We start from the raw sequence: 19,850 nt of genomic DNA on the forward strand, positions 1-19,850 counted from the left end.
TCTACGGGGGCATGGTGAGTCTCACGCTGTATAAACTGGACAAACATCTGTTCTCCAGAAGGTGCCTTGAAAAGAAAAGATTCAGTTGAGCTGCGACCTTTCTGAACCACCAAGGAACAGCCACACACAGACCCACCCCCTGCTCAATTAAACACGCCCTTGTTTAAAAATGGGTACACCATGCTGGACCCATACACCATGCTGAACTGCTTTAGTGAGAGAGACACACATACAGCAGAAACAGCCATGTCAGGAACGCTTCTCCCCCACCCTACAGTGCACACCAGCAATCTGGAGGCATTGCCAGAAATTATACCTCTATAAAGGAGAAAATGACAGTGTTTGATAGCAAAGAAAATAATCCTGATGTTATAATTAGGGTGCTGGCAGCAAACATCTTCAGGAATGCGCAGCAATGCTGCTCCCTGACTGACAAGACTAGAGAGAGAGATGAAAACACCAGCTATGGGAAAGGCAAATAAAAAACGCCCCTCCGCTTCCACCGAGAAACTGGTAACACATGCTTCTTGTAGCAATACTGCTCATAAGAATGGTCATACTAGGTAAGACCAAAGGTCCATCTAGCCCAGTATCCTGTCTTCCGACAGTGCCAGGTCCCTCAGAGGGAATGAACAGAACAGGTAGGTAATCATGAAGTGATCCATCCTGTTGCCCATTCCCAGCTTCTGGCAAACGGAGGCTAGGGACACCATCCCTGCCCATCCTGGCTAATAGCCATTGATGGACCTATCTTCCATCAATTTATCTAGTTCTTTTTTGAACCTTGTTATAGTCTTGGCCTTCACAACATCCTCTGGCAAGGAGTTCCATAGGTTGACTGTGTGTTGTATGAAAAAAAAAATACTCAAGTTCATGCTTATATTCATGCTAGCTCATGCTGTGGCAAGATTTACATTCAAAGCTTTTGGAGTAGTTTATAACTGGCCAGAATAGTTCTGGTTTGAATTTACCTTGGTAGGAAGATAGGAATTGCCAGACTGGATCAGAACCAAGCCCCGTCTAGTTCAATATCCCATCTCTGACACTGGCCTGCAGCAGAGGCTTCAAAGGAAAATGGAAGAACTCTGCAATAGCCAGACGTGGAGTAGTCTTCCGCCCACATTAGGGCTCATCCTGACCTCTAATGCTTTGACCTTTGCTGAAGACCTGAAGCGTGAGCTTTAGTACCCCTTCCACAAAGTCTATTACAGGGGGCTTGCTAGTAGTTTTAAACACAGCTTTTACATTGATCTTCCACAGCGCCCTGCCCAATGTTTAGGAGCTACAAACACCCATTTATTTTGCATGTTATTTTCCCAAGTTAAGTCTCCTTAGAGGAAACTCACATAGCTTAATCAATTTGTAAATAATGTTATGTAAAGAATGATTGCATCTCATTTTTACATAGGTTTTCTATGGTCTGACCCATGACAAATTCTGTCATAGACCCTCATCTCTGGAGGGCAGGGCAAACTTGAGAACATGGAAAGCTTGTAGTTTGATTTCTCAGGGAGTGCAGGGGAAAGACACTGAAAAAATACCTTTCAGTGAACTCTAGACTCAAGTTACTCTGAAGCGCAGAGGAGAAAGTCTGCTAGATGCTACTAGGACAGACCAGGGACAGATCCCAGGAGGAGACTTTCTGCTTGACAATTCACGAGGAACAAACTGACTTGCCTTCTACTGGAGTTGGCAGAGTTGGAATTCCAGGCTGAGAATAGCAGACATACATCTGCTGGTCCAGACTGCGCAGCACATGGAACGTGGGGTGCGTGTGCTGCTGTACAAACATGTGTCCTGCGTCGATTTGGTTAACAACAATTACTTCTACGGTGACTCCATCCGGTAGCATGAGCTGCCACAGAGAGAGTTAGCATTACGTTTCCATGAATGTACTATTGCAACGAGAGCTTCACTCATTCCAAAGGTTAGTAATATACTCAGTTTCACTGATACCTTATCTACTCTACTACAAAAAAAGGGGGGGGGGGGGGCTAAGTGATTCAGGAATTTAGAAGTGGGCTCTTTAGATCTTCACCTCTAGGAGACTAGTTTGAACCTAGGACTAGCTGACGGAGCGTCACTGTTCACATATGGTCTCATGAAGGGGGATCAGATGAGTGTAAATTCTTTGGGGAAGCAATTGTGTATGTTGCATAGCAGCACGCACAATGACAACGCTAAAGGATGCTATTTATCAGTAGGGCAGGGAGACTATAGGCAACAACATTGCAGGCTCATTTTGTGCCATCGTGCCAAAATTCCTCAACTCTGATCTGGCAGAATCACTTGTTGGAGAAAGTAGTTTAAATCCATGCTCATCTGAGCTCCTGGCCTCTCTCCTGAGACTGCCAAATAAGTAGTAGTTTGTGATGGTGGTTTCGGAGATGAAGACACTTTCACAGATTTCCCTCCCAAGTCATTTCACATAGGCCATTGCGCAGCCATCAGACTTTTGATGGTATGCTGTAACTTAGCAGAACCTAAAGGCACCTACCACAACCTGAGCTGTATTGGAGTTTCCCTTTAAGGTTATAAACAGAAACCTAAAGGAGAAGGCTCAAAGAATTAGAAACATTCAGCCCCCTTGCTGCTTGTGGATGCAGATATAGGTATATATTCCTAAGCTATATTCAGCTATTTAACGGATGTTGGAGTCCATGGTGTAACCAGTAGGATCTGTCACCAAATGGACTGTCAGTTATAGACAACATCTGGAAAGGGAAACAGATGTGAAATATTGTGTGGACAGAGCGGAGGTGGATTACAATGCCAGATCTGAATAACTGCAATAAGACGCTTAAAGGGAATGTGATGCTACTGGAAAGTAACAATTCAGTATGATTCTACCAGTCACATGACAACCAATATATACAGACACTGATTGTCTCAATCTTTGACCATGTGGCAAATGGACTGTAAGAACAGAACCAGAATATCTCCTCACTCACAAACTAAAAACCCAAAGAGTTATTTCCTTGAGCAAACATGTCTAGACTGTAGGCAAAAGCCCATTATGTCAGACGTGTAACTGCCAGAGATTAAGCATGTTTGGGTTGAAGGTTTGGGTACATTTTCTGAGTGTGTTCCGGGAAATTAAACACAGGGCAGCATGACGACAGATGGAAACAGTCTGACATGCAACAACCGCATCTGTGCTGATCAAGAAAAGCAAAGGACATTCTTGAAGGAATCTTTGTGGGGCTGCTTGCTTGTACAGTGGCTGCTATGGAACAAGAAGTGGTCTTTGTTCTCAGGCAAGGAGCACGTTTACTCCGTACATGCCTGGTCTTTCCAGCACATCCATCTATGGAACTGATGATGCCTAGTCATTGTACGATAGGCCTACTCAATAAGGCCATCCTTGATATTGGACACTCAAAATGAAGGGAGAATGCAATGTGGCTTTATGGATACATCTCCTACGCACGTCCATGGAGTCTGTCTATATAAACACAGCTGGCATGCTGCCTTGGGGCTTACCCAGGAAGTCATAGGGAGGGAATGCAGCATCAGTGATGGGGCTGGAGGAGCGTAAATGTTGGTGAGGCTCAGTTCCTTGAACTTCTTACCGATCAGACTCAGCGCTTTGTCCACATGATGCTGAGAGCCTGGAAGACAAAAAGACCGAGTCAAATCGCGTGGATATGTTGGGCACACACTTGAGCCCCAGGTGCTGGAACGAGGGGTGCCGCCACTCTCCCCCTGACTTGAAGTGCTTTCTATCATATACACAGGGTTTACGGTTTGGTTCAAGGACCCTCAGCACCTCCTGCGACTGTACAAATTGTCCCAGCGCCCCTGACTGGCAGTACCTTTTAACTCCTCCTGAGTGATACGATTACATACAGATCTTTCCTGTCTATACCAGCACAGCTGTAAATAAAACTGGGCCAAGATATCTCCTGCCATGCAATCACTGTGTGCTGGTTTCTGCTTCACCGAAGAGGGCTATTCAATGAGTGCTAAACCCCACATTAGATAGCTAAAACAAAATCCCCAGTGTGGCGGGGTTGTGTGTGTGTTTAAGTTTCAGTGACAGAGTCTTGACAGCTGATATTTTCAAAGCCATGCAGAAGATCCAGCTACATCCCTGCTATTAACTTTAGTGAAAGATGCATGGTTATATCCTGCTTTGAAAGTCTCAACCACACTCCATGACCCAAAACGCTATTTTGCTAGTGCAAGGAACATCCCTCAAACTGAGGAAACAACCAACCAGCACAGCATCTGTCCATGATGAGCCAAGCACAGAGATTAATATAAGAATGGCCATACTGGGTCAGACCAAATGTCCATGTAGCCCAGTATTTTGTCTTCCAACAGTGGCCAATGACAGGTGCCCCAGAGGGAATGAACAGAACAGATAATCATCAAGTGATCCATCCTATTGCCCATTCCCAGCTTCTGGCAAACAGAGGCTAGGGACACCATCCCTGCCCATCCTGGCTAATAGCCATTGATGGACCTATCCTCCATCAATTTATCTAGTTCTTTTTTGAACCCTGTTATGTTCTTGGCCTTCACAACATCCTCTGGCAAGGAGTTCCACAGGTTGGCTGTGCGTTATGTGAAGCATAAATGGCAACACATACTTTTAAAACCATTCAGTTTTAATATAGTGTCTATAGTGTCTGAGTAACCAAGATAAAGATTTTTTTTTTTTTAAGTGATATTTCTTTGTACAGTGGCTCTTTAAAGATTCTGGCAAATGGAATATTTTCCCAGCTCCCCGCATCATTTACAAAAATATTTTAGCACAAGTTTATTTTCAGTGATTTCTCTTATCAAAATCTACAGCAACTTATTTATGTTGATTACAGTGGTGACGAGGTTACAGCCAAGAATGGGTTCCATTGTGCTGGAACAGGCACAGCATAAGGGTATGCCTCCACTACAGAGACTATGCCAGCACAGCAGGGCCCTGGAGACTAGACACAGGAACACCACATCCCTGAACAAATTAACTATGGGCATGTCTACACTTACTGGGGATCAACGCTGCAGCAATTGATGCACTGGAGAGTCAATTTAGCAGGTATAGTGAAGACCCACTAAATCGACCGCAGATCGCTCTTCCACCAACACCTACACTGGGGTTTTTTGTCAGCATGGATGTGTCCTTCAGGGGTGTGGTGGTTTTTGTTTTTAAATACATGCCTGACTGACGCAGCTATGCCAGTATAACCCTCCAGCGTAGGCCAAGCCTGAGAGAGTCCCTGCCCTATAGAGTTTACAGTCTAAACCTATGAGGCAAGTGGGATCTAAAATACAGGTGACGTGAACAATCCAATGGCCGCAAACATGTTAGTTCCACTTTTCTTTGTTTTCGTTTTTACCTAAATCTGATCAGCGGGGTTGTTAGCAGGGGATTAGCTAGAGGCTACCACATTATAGGCTACATACCTGCGCTAGCCACGCTCTAGCTAGCTTGCTGAAAACAGCAGTGAGCCCATGGTGCCATGGCACGCAGCACAAGACGGTATGTATCCGGGGGGCGGGGGGAGTCAGGCAGGCTCATGCAGCCGGCGCTGAAGCCCGCACCTTGGCGTCCTCGCTGCTATTTCTTAGCGAACTAGCTAGCGTACAGCTAGCGCGGGTATGCCTACGTGCACTGCAAATCACAACCCCAGCTGCAGTGTAGACGTAGCCTCAGAGGAACTCTTGATGTCTCCATATCACTGTATGTGCAGACATATGGTTAGGGAAACAGATAGAGAACAACCTCTCTCTCTCACATCTCTGTAAGGCGAGTTTGGGAAAATGGTACCCCATAAACCTTGTCCAAACTAGGGAAATATGGACATTTTAAAATCCTAGTGTGGACAAGACAGCTGTGTGTTAACACCCATGAGCTGGTTGAGGTAAGCCATAAACTCGATAAGTTTATGGAGGAGATGGTATGATGGGATAACATGGTTTTGGTAATTAAATATTCATGGTAAATAGGCCCAATGGCCTGTGATGGGCTATTAGATGGAGTGAGATCTGAGTTACCCAGGAAAGAATTTTCTGTAGTATCTGGCTGATGAATCTTGCCCATATGCTCAGGGTTTAGCTGATCGCCATATTTGGGGTTGGGAAGGAATTTTCCTCCAGGGCAGATTGGAAGAGGTCCTGGAGGTTTTTCGCCTTCCTCTGTAGCATGGGGCATGGGTCACTTGCTGGAGGATTCTCTGCTCCTTGAAGTTTTTAAACTACAATTTGAGGACTTCAATAGCACAGATATAGGTGTGAGGTTTTTTTTTTGTAGGAGTGGTGGGTGAAATTCTGTGGCCTGCATTGTGCAGGAGGTCAGACTAGATGATCATAATGGTCCCTTCTGACCTAAATATCTATGAATCTATGAATCATATGCTCCCCCCACGATTTTACTGCACTAAAAATTCACCTGCCTTCCTAGCATAGACATGGCCTACCACTGATGCTATTTGAAGCACCCGTGGTAGTATTTTGAGCACAGGACTCAAAGTTAAGTATCCAAACTGCAGTCAGGTCTTCATCCCTTTATCTAAGCACCCAGAGATTAGATTTCAGACAACACAGACTAAAAAAACCCCACAATTGGGAATCATCTCACTCACCTTCTATGTGACAAATCTGGACATCTTGGGTGTAAGGTAGCGTTGAAATATAAATTTTGGCACCAGAAGTTTGCTTCAGAAAACTCACATACCTCCCCTGCTTGCCAATCAGCCGACCAACCAAGTGCTTGATGGAAAGATGGAGAAGTCACAGTGAGAAGCAAGAACAGCACCTTGAATCTTTAATTTTTAAATGATTAATTTCACCTACAAGAAATGCCACAGGGTCTGACTGGGCGCTGGGGACCAATCGGAACTCAGCGCAGACTGGGCTTCTACCAAATGTAAACTGACACTGGCCCAGCAGAGTTTAGGGAGATTCTGTTTAGTAGCCCAAGGCAGTTTCTGATTTACTCACATTTTGTTAAGTCCATCTTTCTAGTCTGCAGAAACAGCAAGTGCAGCACAGACATGAAGGCCTGATGTAGGTTAGCGTGATTCCTGAAATCAACGGAATTGCCCCATCTCTGAATCTGGCCCCATTTCTTTTTATGCCATTGTGCTTTTCACTGAAAAGAACCCTACGTTCTAGTTCTTTAATTATAAGTTTCTCTGGAGAAATACTAATAGCCTGTCCTCATTGGCCAGTGATATGGATTCTTCTACCGCAGGGCTGATTCCCTGTGCCTAGGTTACACTATCCCAGAAAAAGAAGCTTCTCACGTAGTTTAATGGGGCCCCACCGCATGGCATTGTGCGGTGGAAGTTTATCGCTTAAAACCGAAAATTGGCAGCCCTACAAGGATTCTTTGCATTTGGAGTCCTTCAGCAGATATTTCAAGGAGTGTTAAGCCCCAACACCCTGAGGGGGTAGGAAAGCATAGCACCCCTTTTATAGACAGAGGGAGATACAGAAGGGCCATGTGCAGAGCCCGGACTCGAACCCAGAAGTTGACTCCCAGTCCCCCTTTAAACCATTAACCAACACTCCCCAAGGTCAGTGCAGGGAGTTACGGATGCAGAGTATTTGGCTCATTACCTTTGGCACCTCTATCTCCCAGATAGTGAGCTCAGACTTATTGGATTCTACTCCTGGTTTGGAGTTCTGGCAACTCTCCGCCTTCCCAAGGGCACAGCCGCTGTCCACAGAATCCATGCTATTTACATCTGAACCTACAAAAAAACAAAACAAACAAACAAAAAACCCACACCACCACCACACCATGACATTCAGACAGTCTGCATAATCCAAGCTCTTAGACACCGCATGAAGGCTGACAAAACTCCCATTTCACATACATCCTTGATTGTAGGCCCTACTGTACATTCCCACTTTATGCTCTAGATTGTGAGTCTGCTATTCAATTCTCAGCTCCTCTAGGAAAAACATGTGTCAAGGGCTGCTCTGTGGTACTTATGGGAACAGGCCACTAGAAACAGACTTCTGTCCCCTAAAACCTCCTGAAGAATTCCACACCTGTGATATAAATCTGAACCTAATTAGGAACTGCTGTGTTCACAAGCATAATGTGTAATGCAATGGGCAGCATGCAAGACACCAAGAGTTTGTGCAGGGTTAAACACAGAAGCCAGGTGCTATTACTAGTGGAATGCAAACTCCATACAGTCACAGGATCAGAATTATGTCCCCTTGGATTAAATAGGACTGGCAGTGGAATACTAGCCGTGAGAAGGCTTCTTCATACTTGAGACTCCAAACCTAGCTATGAGTTATTGGGGAAAAGGGAGATGGAGTCTTTTCCATTGGAAGCCTCCTGTCATCAGATCACTGCTGCCCTGGACCAAGGTAGAAGCAGTGGGAAGGATAAGCCACCACCAAAGATCTATGGCTTTGCAGCAGACCACATGTGCCGTACTGAGGAGCACCCACACATCACTGACCCCTCCGCTTAGCAGGAGGGGCCCTGCTACTTCAGTGAGAGAGGCCCTGCAAACATCAATAAAAGATAGATTGAAAGCTCTTTATGCAAGGTTGTGGCTGCTTCAGTGCAAAGCACAGACTCGTCCCACAATTTGAATGGGAAGGGCCATTGTTGTGATGCTCCTGAATCCTCCCACCCGTGGCTGGAAGGGGAGGAAATCTTCAGAGCAATTGAAGGGACCTTCTTCAAAGACTCATGGAACATTCCAGCTGCAAAAAAACCCCATCTTAAAAGGGCTTCAGGATACTATGAACCAGACATCTCCCAAGCAACTCAACGAGGCAGGTCCTGCTGAGGCTAAAGTACGCTGCTCCCCATTCCAGTTATTAGGTTTGAAGAAGCCTCTGAGGGGCAAGGTGATATTAAAGATCTTAGTCATTTTGGGATGGGATGTGGGAAAGCCCAAGGAACTTAGAGACACATGGCGAGCCAAAGATCACACGCCCGGGCTCTTGGCAAGAGATGCATCTTGACACGTGATTTGATAAAAGCAAGTTTCAAAGTGTGAAAAACAGGGGCCCTTTGTTAAGGAATTCAGTTTAGTTTCATTGAAAACTGGAAGGGATCACTTCAAGCTGAAGTTCAGAGGAGCTGTTCCTTTAATGGGAATCAGATTCATACCACTGGAGTGTGAGTAAGCAGATCTTTCCCTATTACTCCTCAGTTGAGCACACAACACAGCATTTAGGGAGATTCTGTTTAGTAGCCCAAGGCAGTTTCTGATTTACTCACTTACTTACTTAGAATGCAAACTCTCTGGGCCAGGGACTTAGTGTCTAGCAGAAAAGGGCCCCTGACCTTTGAATGGGGAATCCAGATGTATCCGATGCTTAACACCCAATAATTAAGCCCAAATACTTCTCAAAAGCTGCTTGTGGTAGGGGGGTTGAGATTTGGGGTTATGATTCCCCATGGTTAGCTAGCTTTGGGCCTCTGGGAAGCAAGGGTAGGACAACATCTTCTGCTTGGGAAGGGTATGAGAGATACAAGGTATATCAAGTAGTAATGTAAGAAACCTACAGGCCCAAGCCTGTAAGATATTAGCTTAAGCACTTTGCATGAGCTATGCGGCCTACAAGCCTTAGCGTAAGTGAGGTCACTGCTGTCTAACTTAAGTCACAAGATATCATAAGACTTTGTTCTGGTGAAAAATACACCGACACCTAACCACAAGAACGCAGTTGATGTCAGTCTGGATATTTTAGGATAGGAACAGCAGCAGATGTTCAACCGCATGATTGTTACTGTAGCCAACTGATGTATATGTTTACAAGTCAGAGAATTAATATACCTAACCTATAGCATAAGGACACCCCAACGTTATTGGGTGAGGAATTTCGTTATGGACAAAGGAGGCTGAACATTCTTATGAATATTTACAGCAGCCACGAGACCCTATAGCAGGGCTAACCACAGCCTAGACTGTTGAGACCTCGACCATTGGACCATTTTGGTGCGCTAGAGATCACCCTCCTGAATCACAGCCTGTCTCGTCAGCCCTAGGTCTCCACAAGGATGGTGTGACTGTACGTACGATAGGACACCAGACATGAAGTTAATACTGTATTACTGCTGCCTACGTGGTTGGGTTGGATTGTTTGTGTTTACTAACCGTGTTAGCAAAACCATTGCAAATTCAGAAGCTTTTTCCTCAAGTATGAGTGTTGCGACCCTGCACATGGGAGTTCCCAAATTAACAGTACCTCTAATGACTCTGGGCCTAATCTGAGGACTAGAATTTGCCAAACCTCAGAATGGTAACTGGGAATACATATCAATAGATCAGGCAATGGAAGGGTGAGAATCTGTTAGTCCCAGTTATGGGAAGCCACCGATTTCTTAAATAGCATCTCAACACTTCAAATATGGTTAGGGAACGGTGTGAGGGAGAGGCCCAGGACATCATTAAAAGGATGAGAAAGGTGATAAGCTCCCAGCAAACTGCCTGTTAGCACATTACTGGGATGTGGATCCAACAGTCCTCGCTTGCTCTTCTGTATTCTGGCCACCTGGCTCCACTACACCAAAAACTCAAGGGACCCTAGCAGCTGCTTTGTTTCTGCCACTTCCTGAGTCGGGCCAGAGCTCTGATACAATTGGGTCCGCTATCTGCCTGGCGGGTCTCAATTTAGACTTTCTGATCAAGATGCAGCTGTGACACGTGGGGATTTCAGGGAGGTGACAAGGATGCAGGAGGTGGCTTTTCCTGCTACACCCCCTTTCTTCCCTTTCAGCATTCAACTCGCACATGCCAAGTAACCTACATCACCCTCTACGCCAGTGGTTCTCCACCAGGGGTCCAAGGCCCCCTGGGGGGGGCCGCAAGCAGGTTTCGGGGGGCCACCAAGTAGGGCCAGCATTAGACCTCCTGCAGCCCGGGGCAGAAAGCAGAGCCCTTCCACCTGGGGCTGAAGCCGAAGCCAGAGCCGGAGCAATGTAGCTGTGTGGGGGGCCTGTGCCATAAGGCCCCAGGCAGTTCCCCTGCTTGCTACCCCCTAACACCTGCCCCTGGCTTGTATATGCAGAAAGCCAGTTATTGTGGCACTGGTGGGCTGTGGAGTTTTTACAGCATGTTGGGGGGCCTTGGAAAAAAGAAGGTTCAGAATCCCTGCTCTACATCACCTCGGAGTTCATCCTGGTGCGAGAGTTTTGTTGCTTTCCTGCGTGGTCTCGCTCCAGCCCCTGTATTAGAGCTTTTGTTCTTTCCGCTAGTCATTCCGAGAAGCGTATGCGGCAGGGTAAGAGCAAATCCTTCCTTTAGTAAGGAGCGTTTCTTACAGAGGGGACATCTAGAAAATGGTTAATCCTGGTCTCCTACTAAAAGCTGCACAGCCTGCTAGCTAGCAGCAGGCAGCTCTCCTGTTACTCTGTAGTGACTATAGAATGCAGCCTGTCTTTAGGAGCTGTTTGCACTGGAGGGTTGTATGAAGAATGGTTTCAGAGTAACAGCCGTGTTAGTCTGTATTCGCAAAAAAAAAAAAAAGGAGTACTTGTGGCACCTTAGAGACTAACCAATTTATTTGAGCATAAGCTTTCGTGTAGCTCACGAAAGCTTATGCTCAAATAAATTGGTTAGTCTCTAAGGTGCCACAAGTACTCCTTTTCTTTTTGTATGAAGAATGTTTACATACAGCTTTTAAGGCTGAAGTTTGTGTTTAGCCTAATATAAAGCCGCTAGGGAAACAACCCCCGGCTTTCACACTACCCACCCACTAGCTAGAGAGAGGCACGAGCTGCTGAGATCTCTCGTCATGCACCCACTTTCCAAGCAAACAGACCGTGTTAGTGCCGACACAGATGATGCTGTCTTAGGACCTCACGCAATTGCCCTGCTCCATCTGTCCGCACGTCCATGTGTCTCAGAAACTGGCATTAGCGCAGCCCTTTGGTGAATGGTCCACACCGAAGGCAAGAGCCTAATGCTTACAGCCGAACAGATGCTGCCTGAACTCAAGCGGGAACAAGCTTGCGCTTCTGGGGCTCATGCTTGAAAGGTGCTGAGCTTCCTGGCCCCGATCCAACAAACACTGATTCCAATGGGACGGCTCGCGTGATTTAAGTTAATCATGCACTTAAATGCTTTGCTGGATGGGGGCCAGCATGATGAGTTTCCTGGACACCACGTACCTCGCTACCGTTTTTCCTAGAGCTCCCATCACTGTGGGATGCAGGAGCTGGCAGCCTAGGGTGGGATCATTCTGTCCATCTGAGCATAAGACATCTACTAACAACTTGGGTAGGATTTTTACCCATGAGCAGGCCCTCTGAATTGTGATGAGGGTTGGGGTTATGTCTGCTGAGCAGGACTTTTCAGTGCTATACTAATGTACCTTCCCCCATGTGTCTCGTGAGAGGCTCTCAAAGAGATGTAAACCCTTACCTCCCGAGTGATCTGCATCTGTCTCCGCTGTCCAGTGCTTCTCGTGTCTCAGATCTGCACCATCCCCTTTCAGCACCCCATTGCTGTATGGCACTTTGTCTTCCCCTAATATAGGGGTCTGAGGTTTCTCACTCTGTGCCACGTACTGCTCTGCAGAAGTGTCCTGGATCACAGACATGCTCAGCAAGTCTGAATGCTGGCCTGATAGGAGAGACAGTGACGTGCTTTGCAAGGGATCCTCGACATTCGTCCCATCTTCAGACGTACATGCGCTGCACCCAGAATCCTCCGTTACCGCATGCGATTCTTCCAACGATTCTCCATTGTTCGTAACCAAAGTCCGGTTATCTCCTTGGGTTTCACTGTGCACAGGTTTCTTTGGCTGATGGTCTTTTGGGTCCACCTGCACTGGGTTAGATAAGCGCCCGTATTTCAAACAGCTGGAATACGACATGTAACGATGGAGTTTCTCTTCCGATAGGGGAACAGGTATTGTTGCAACATTCTCTGTGGTAACTGCTTCATTCCCCCTGCTAGATTCCACCGCAAGCATCTCATCGGATGAAATGCTCACTCTCTCCAGCGGTCTATCAACCCGGCTGACCGCAACTTGACAGATTCTACTGGACACATCACTTACTGAACTAGACAGCACTTCCTCAGTAGCTGCCAAGATGACTTTGGAAATAATCTGTATGGCTGCTTGCTCAATTTTCTCAACTTCATCTTTGTCCAAACTCACTCCTCCAATTCTCTCTCTTTCCAAACCATCTCCTTTTGACTGCATATCCCTGTAGCACTTCTCTTCCCTTCCATGACATTTAGGCACAGTACTGACGGTCATCTCAGACACCTCCTCTTCCCCGGACAGGTCCGACCCAGCAGACTCTACACAATTATTCAGTAGCTTCCCAACTACAGACTCTCTCTTCCAAGGGACAGTGTCCTCAACTTCCTTAACATCATCTTCATCTATAATGGCAGACTGGGCAGTGGCTGAATCCTCTGGTTCAGAGCCAAGGGCCAGCAGGCAGCCAGTGTTTGAGGACGTAGCCACTGGGCACTGGATTTCCTTCGATGGATTCTCCAATGAATCGTGTGTCATATCTGCTTTACCACTTTCCCCAATCTTTCCCAAAGACTCTTCTACTGACACTACCCCGGAACACGCCAATGGCTGCTGGTCTGGGGTTCCACTGAAAGCTGACTCCTGCTTGGTAACAAGCACAGCATTGTCACAGCACTCTACACTCTTCGGGGCTGAAGGGGGAGACACTTGTGCAAGGGACCCGGTTTCATTGCGAGACGCTGCTCTTTCCAGTTTTTCACTGTCGTCCTCAAACGTGCCCAATGCGACGGTCGTTATTGTGGTGGCAGGATGGTCCCTGGAGGAATCTAATCTCTGTTGAGCGTCACATGCCAGAGAGGGTGTCATTAACCCTACAGACAGCTGGGAAGTTAAGGTTTCATTCTCTGGGCAGTCCTCTTCAGAGGGCACAGGCAGTTCTTTAGTAGCATTTACTGCTTCTCTGGACAGAGGTTCCTTTATGGGAGGTCCAATCCTCTGATCTTCCACGCCAGCTAATGCTTGCCAGTCGCGATTGCTTGTACGCTCCTTTTTACGAGAAAAAAACCACCACCAACCAATAAGTGCCAGCACTCCAGGTAAGGCGTACGGGAAGAAAGTGCGGAAGCGTAAAGCCATTTTAATGAGCCTCAGCAATTATACCTAGAGAGGGGAAAGAGAGAGAGATGTAACTAGCATTAAAAAAATAATAATATGATTCCTAAGAAAGAGAGAGAAGTTATATAGCAGAATTGTAATGGGATGGGAAAGGATAAGGGAGGGGTCAAGGTTCTGCAGATTCCTTGAATATTTATTTTGGGACAAATCTAGCTAGTGGTACTGACTGCTTTCAGTGTAGCTTAAACCTCTCTCTCTTCCCAAATCACTGGCTACTTTGATTAAAAGCAAAGCACTTCTGTCTAGCTAAAGGAACATCTCTGCTATGTCAGCATGGTCCAGCGCAGAGGGCCCTAGACTTGCAGTCAGGAGATCTGGACTCTATTTCAGCTTCTGCCACTGTGGGGCTTCATTACCTTGAACAAATCACTTCACCCCTTTGGGCCTGTGCCTCCCCTCCCACACTTCACCTGTCTTGTCTATTTAAACCACAAGCCCAGCAGGGCAGGGACTGTCTTACTATGAGCATCCACTGCACTTAGCACAACGGGGTCTAATCTCAGACTGGGCCTCCAAGAACAGCTGTAATGCAAATAAAAACGAGAAGGTAGGACAGCTCAAGTGGGTGCCAGCTATTTAATACCAAAATCCAGTATGTACTAGACTCTGCCCTTGCCTCGTCCAGTATGTTTTCCCACTCTGCCTTCTCTTGGCTCCATTTCCCGCTCCCCCTTAAGCACATCTCGGGTTTCTATCTGCTTAGGAGCTGCTGTCAAAAAGGAGCAGAGTGCTGAAATTTTGAAGCCACAATGTCTGAGTTGTTTCACAATGAATATGCCCATCCATAAACATACCACTGAAATATTAACTCAAGGAAACACGGGTACACAGGTGAATATTCTCATTTGTATCATCGAAACACCCAGCTGCTTTGACACACAAGATTTAGTTCTGCAGTTCAGCAAGAAGAACGGGATATTTAAGAAAACTGTTTATCTCCATTAAAAATGGCAGAAAGAGTGTCTGTGCTTAACAGATCCCAAGTGCGCGGCCCAATCAGAAGTCACATCTAGATATTCCTCTGAAAAGTTTGTTCTCTGAAGTGAAAGCCATCTGGTCTAAAAAACACAACACAGAGCAGGCAACCCAGCCCCTCACCTAGGACCTTACTGCCATTACTTATGACATAGTTAGATTCATTGGAGGTGGAAGTACTACGCTTGCTCACATACCCGAAGCTACAAATGCTTTAAGACACCCAACTCCCTAACCGGTCACAGTACGCAGGATATCACAACACATGGGATACGAACACCTGGCATGCCGCACACCGAGCATTTCCAGAAACTTACGAGTCCTTCTACCCCTTGTGCTGATCAGCTGATTTGCAAGTTAAGCAAGACATATGTTGACACCCCTCCTTCCCTACTCTTCTCGGTCTATAGCTGGGTCTTTGCCTGAAGGATGCAGCTACATAATGCAAGAACTGAAACAAGTCAATCAGCTCACCGTTTTAATTATGGCAAATTGGTTTTAGAGAAACCAACCCACAAGAGAATGAGTAGGACCTACAATATTAGATCTGTGTTACACAGACTACAGCATGCCCTGGGGGAGGGGGAGGAATACTGGAAACTGGTTTCTAGAACCAGTAAAACTGTTTCCAGAATGCCATTCAATTAAAGTGATTGGTATTCAGGCAGCCCACTGGAAGCAAAGAGTTTCAGGAATATTTGGCTTCTTGAAGGAGATGGAGTCATACAGATTCCACGGCTGGTTAATTTAACACTGCCATATTGTAGATATTCAGTCAACAAGCCTTTCTAAACCACTGGATTTCAAAATGTGGAAGCAAAGGCTGCTAACAAAGTCCATGCTGTCAGAGGAGAAGCCCTGCTTTATCACTGAGGCCAAGAGCTTGGTCCTACCAGAAGATCAGCATGGCTAACAGGAACCTCTAAAGGTCTGGTAGCAAGGGTTAAAGCCACAGTTTAAAAACAAGAGTTCCACAAAGGATATAAACTCTCATGCTTTAAGACTTGAACCAATCTCTAATGGAGTTCAGGGTTTCCTAATGGCAGGTTATTTCCTAACCTGGGTTTCACGCACTTTTGTCTGGAGCATCGAGTACTGGGCATTGTCAGAGACAGGATAGCTAAGTAGAGCATTGGTTGATCCAGCATGGAAATTCCTAAGTATTTTCCCCAGGAAGTGAACATCTACTTAACATTTTCAGACTGGTAGTTCACTGACATTCGAACACAAAGCAGGTTATTTAACTGGAGAAGGGAAAAAACCCTTACACCCTCGAATAGCTTCATTTTAGTTATACGTATCTTTCCCCCCACCTCCCATCAGATTGTAGGAATAAATCCCTTTAGGAATAAATGTAGAGCAGGAATCCGAATCTCTCTGACTGGGTTCTCCTTGCTGACATCTTAAAAAAACCCCAAACACGATGCCCTAGGGCTCCCGTGAGGCTGGCCTGCTTGGTGATGAGTCAGCACTCAGATAAGACTGAAAAAGCCAAAGGAGATTTCCTTTGTGTCACAAGGAAACGCTCCTCTGGAAGCCTGGTTACAGCTTGGTCTATGAATAAATTAGCAGGAAATATAGTATCACTCCATGCCCCTGAAGGAGAATTGATGCTTTGGAGGTTAACATTTGAAGACAGTGTTCTGGGGGGAGGGAGGAACGTAAAAGTTTCATTATCCTGTCTCAACAGGGACTGAGATTAGGCTGGGGACAGTACAGCTTTTTCTTATTTTAAAATTACCTGCTATATTTAGTTACATTAGTGACATGAGACTGATTTAAAGGGACAAAAATCAAGGCAACTCCAAGCATCCCTAATTCACCTCCTGAGCCTAAGAGCAGGCATAAGCCACCTACACCTCCTGGAAGCATGGATTTCTTGCCACAGCCAAGTGGACTGAAGCCAAAGCAATAGTAAGATCTCCGTGCATCCTGACTTTTATCTAAGTTACAGCCTTTCTATCATTAACAAGAGGGTCAGGAAGGAGAAACAAATTTAGTTGGGATGTCAGCAGTAAGAGACACGCCGCCCCAAGACCTCCACTCTGCAAACTGGCTGGCTCCAAGTTTTGGCAATGGGATACAGAGTCTCTTGCCTCTGGGTCACTGGTTTAAACCAGTAGCAGCCAAGGGCTGTTGCTAGCTGATAGCCGTTTGGTGGCTCCAAGTGTCATGCATTGGTGGCCTCAGCCTGCTTCCAGAAGACAAGCGTCTGCCCCACCAACAAAGAGACACCCCGGTCACTGAAGTGTCAGTGATAAGGCCAGTATGTGGGAAAGCAGCTCCCCTCTAGCCCTAGAGGTAGGGCCTCCAGGTCAAGTTTAAAGCACCACGTGGGCAGGAGGGAAAGTCACTCTGCTCTTTCTGAGGAGGGACCTGGGACATCAGCCTCCTGGGCTACAGACCATCTTTTACTAGCACTGCATTCAGCTATTTCTGTAGCGCATTGTTTGGATGTTGTGCGCACACCCCATGGCAGGAATTCAGGAAACATTTTCTGCTGAGCTAGATACAGCATCGGTTAATTACCTTAATTTTTTTTAAAGGGTTACTTTTGAGAGTAGGAGAGGCTTAGGAGTGTGCTTTCATGTCTATAAAGAGAAACCGGTAAGCAAGAAGCATGGGGAGGGTTGCCTCCTATTCCCCGCATCAGAATGCTACTTGGAGAAAGGCAGACTCCGCTCTGGATTCATTTCAGCACATTAACAAATTTCAAGGTCATGTGAGCGGCTAATCCACTCTGCTGCATTCACAGCAGGGTCATGGCGTTTCCCCCGCCCCTGTCTGCTGTTAAGGCAGAGAGGCTGCTGAGCTGGGATCACAACATGGGTATCTAGGGAGACACTGAATGGCCCTTTCAGCTAGTCAGTCCCTCAGCTGTGGTGCTGCAAGGCCCTGCCAGATATTCTCGCTAAAGGAGTGCCCTTCCTTGGAAGTTCTACCCTGAACCACTCCCTCCAGCACCACGATTTACCTCAATCCGTGCACCAAATTTAAGTGGACATAAACAGCTATGACATTCCAAGCGACTCACCACCTCAGGCCTGCAAAAAAACCAAAACCCCCACAAGTCCCTGCCCTCTCCCTACAGGTTGCTCAGTTATAAAAGGATACTACAGAGACTAGGACAATTCTTCCTGGCCTGAGCAGGGTGCAGTTTGTTTTTTACCATCTCTTCTCTCTTCAATTCCTTTAGCAGCTTGGACAGGGAGCCAGCTTCCTCCCACTGTAATACCGCGGGGTGGCCTGCCAACCAGGGACACTGGACAACGATTCAGACAATCTGCTCCCTTTCTAGCTACTTCACACTGCCAGGGTCTGGTGAGCCAGACCTGGACTTGAACTTAAGTTCCCGGGGGAAGCCTGTGATGCTTCCTAACTCCTCCTTCCAGACACCCCTCTGTAATGCAGCTATATTGCTTGAGGTGTGTGCTTAACTAAAGTAAATGAAGACAAGGCGGCTTGTAGTTTTCACACAAGTTAGCACATCAAGTTAAAGACCGCAGGGGAGCCAAGGGTTTGCTAATTCAAGTGAAAGTTACCAACTGCTTTTTCTGAGCTAACAGGATGAAACCCTAGGGAACACCTTTTCCCCATCCCCAGTGCTTTAGGGTTTCAAACTGGACAGCAGTCTTGCGCTGTCCCTATAAAACTCTCTCTTTAAAAAGCTTTCAGCCCATAGCGATCCTGCTGCTTTGGATGTAGCCAAGTAGCGCCTCTTATTCTTCTGACTTTTTGCAGAGCTGAGCTGCCGCTTTCTCCTTTGCTCCACTTTCTGATTCGAGGCCTCGTGACTTCATGCCAGACACTTACAGTCCAAAGAGAGACTCATGCCACATGCTTCAACTGTCACACTGTTCCTTTGCCAATGTTGTTTGAGTTATAAAAAGGCAGGGCGGACATGCCTTTCCTTAACGGACAAAAATCTACACAGCTGGAAGGTGGGGCTGGCTAAATCATTGTCCATTACAACAATACTGCCTAGCTGCAGAGCGTTCTCACGCTGTACCCTTGCATGGAGCAGGATTTAAAGTGTGACAAGGTTTCTTTGGCTACATTAAGAACTTTTATCTAGACAGACCCCAGAAGTCTCTGCCAATGAGAGACAGAAGTAAACACTTTTTACAGGGACTGTAAAGTTCACTACAGTGGGAATGGCTCGCGTTGCTTAATAACTGGCGTTTTACCTCCTTTTTAGAAGCACATACTTTCTTGAACTAGAGAAGAGGAAATCACCACGGCAGTCTCTACTGGCCATGTTCATTCTCACTCTGAACCGGAAAAGAGTTTGGTGTTAATGTAAGCACAAGGAACAGATTATTCAAAAGCGACCAGTGATTTGGGGAATTAGACGCTTTAAAGGGGCCCGCTTTTTAAAAAACACAGAGCACCTCACAGTGAAGCTAAGAAGGTAAATACATTAAAGTTGTAAGGTCCTCAGATACTCTGATAATCAGGCCCTTTTGAAGTAGCAAGTTAGACAAAATCACCAGCCACTTCAAAAAAAAAAAAAAAAAAAATCTGGTCCAGGATTTCCAAGACACTTTCCATGCCATGAAGTTGTATTGAAAACTTCTTTATCCAGGCTCACAACTGGAGACTGGTTAGGATTTCAGTTGGATTTTCCTACTGTACAATCCCTGCCTTTGCCTCCGCAGTTAGGACACTATTATCATCACGAAGTGACACTCAGGAGACTGAGACAATGAACCCTACAATGCTTTTTTTTTTATTCCAAACCACTGAAGCACAAGTGACTACAGACATCAATTAAGCAGCACAGT

General features: G+C 46.2%; 1 protein-coding gene across 1 annotated transcript in view; it reads right to left on the reverse strand.

Annotated features, from left to right (window-relative positions):
- The window catches only part of AKAP1 (A-kinase anchoring protein 1), a 42,896-nt gene that overhangs the window by 7,140 nt on the left and 15,906 nt on the right, over nucleotides 1-19,850 (reverse strand). Inside the window, exons 2-6 of the mRNA XM_073316193.2 lie at nucleotides 12,348-14,076; nucleotides 7,564-7,697; nucleotides 6,585-6,711; nucleotides 3,484-3,611; nucleotides 1,678-1,855 (exon numbers count right to left, since the gene is read on the reverse strand). Of these exons, the coding sequence (XP_073172294.1) occupies nucleotides 1,678-1,855; nucleotides 3,484-3,611; nucleotides 6,585-6,711; nucleotides 7,564-7,697; nucleotides 12,348-14,052 (2,272 nt within the window). The 5' untranslated portion in view covers nucleotides 14,053-14,076. The remainder of the gene's footprint in view (nucleotides 1-1,677; nucleotides 1,856-3,483; nucleotides 3,612-6,584; nucleotides 6,712-7,563; nucleotides 7,698-12,347; nucleotides 14,077-19,850) is intronic.

This window comes from Lepidochelys kempii, chromosome 17 (assembly GCF_965140285.1).
Source record: "Lepidochelys kempii isolate rLepKem1 chromosome 17, rLepKem1.hap1, whole genome shotgun sequence".
NCBI classification, from domain to species: domain Eukaryota; kingdom Metazoa; phylum Chordata; order Testudines; family Cheloniidae; genus Lepidochelys; species Lepidochelys kempii.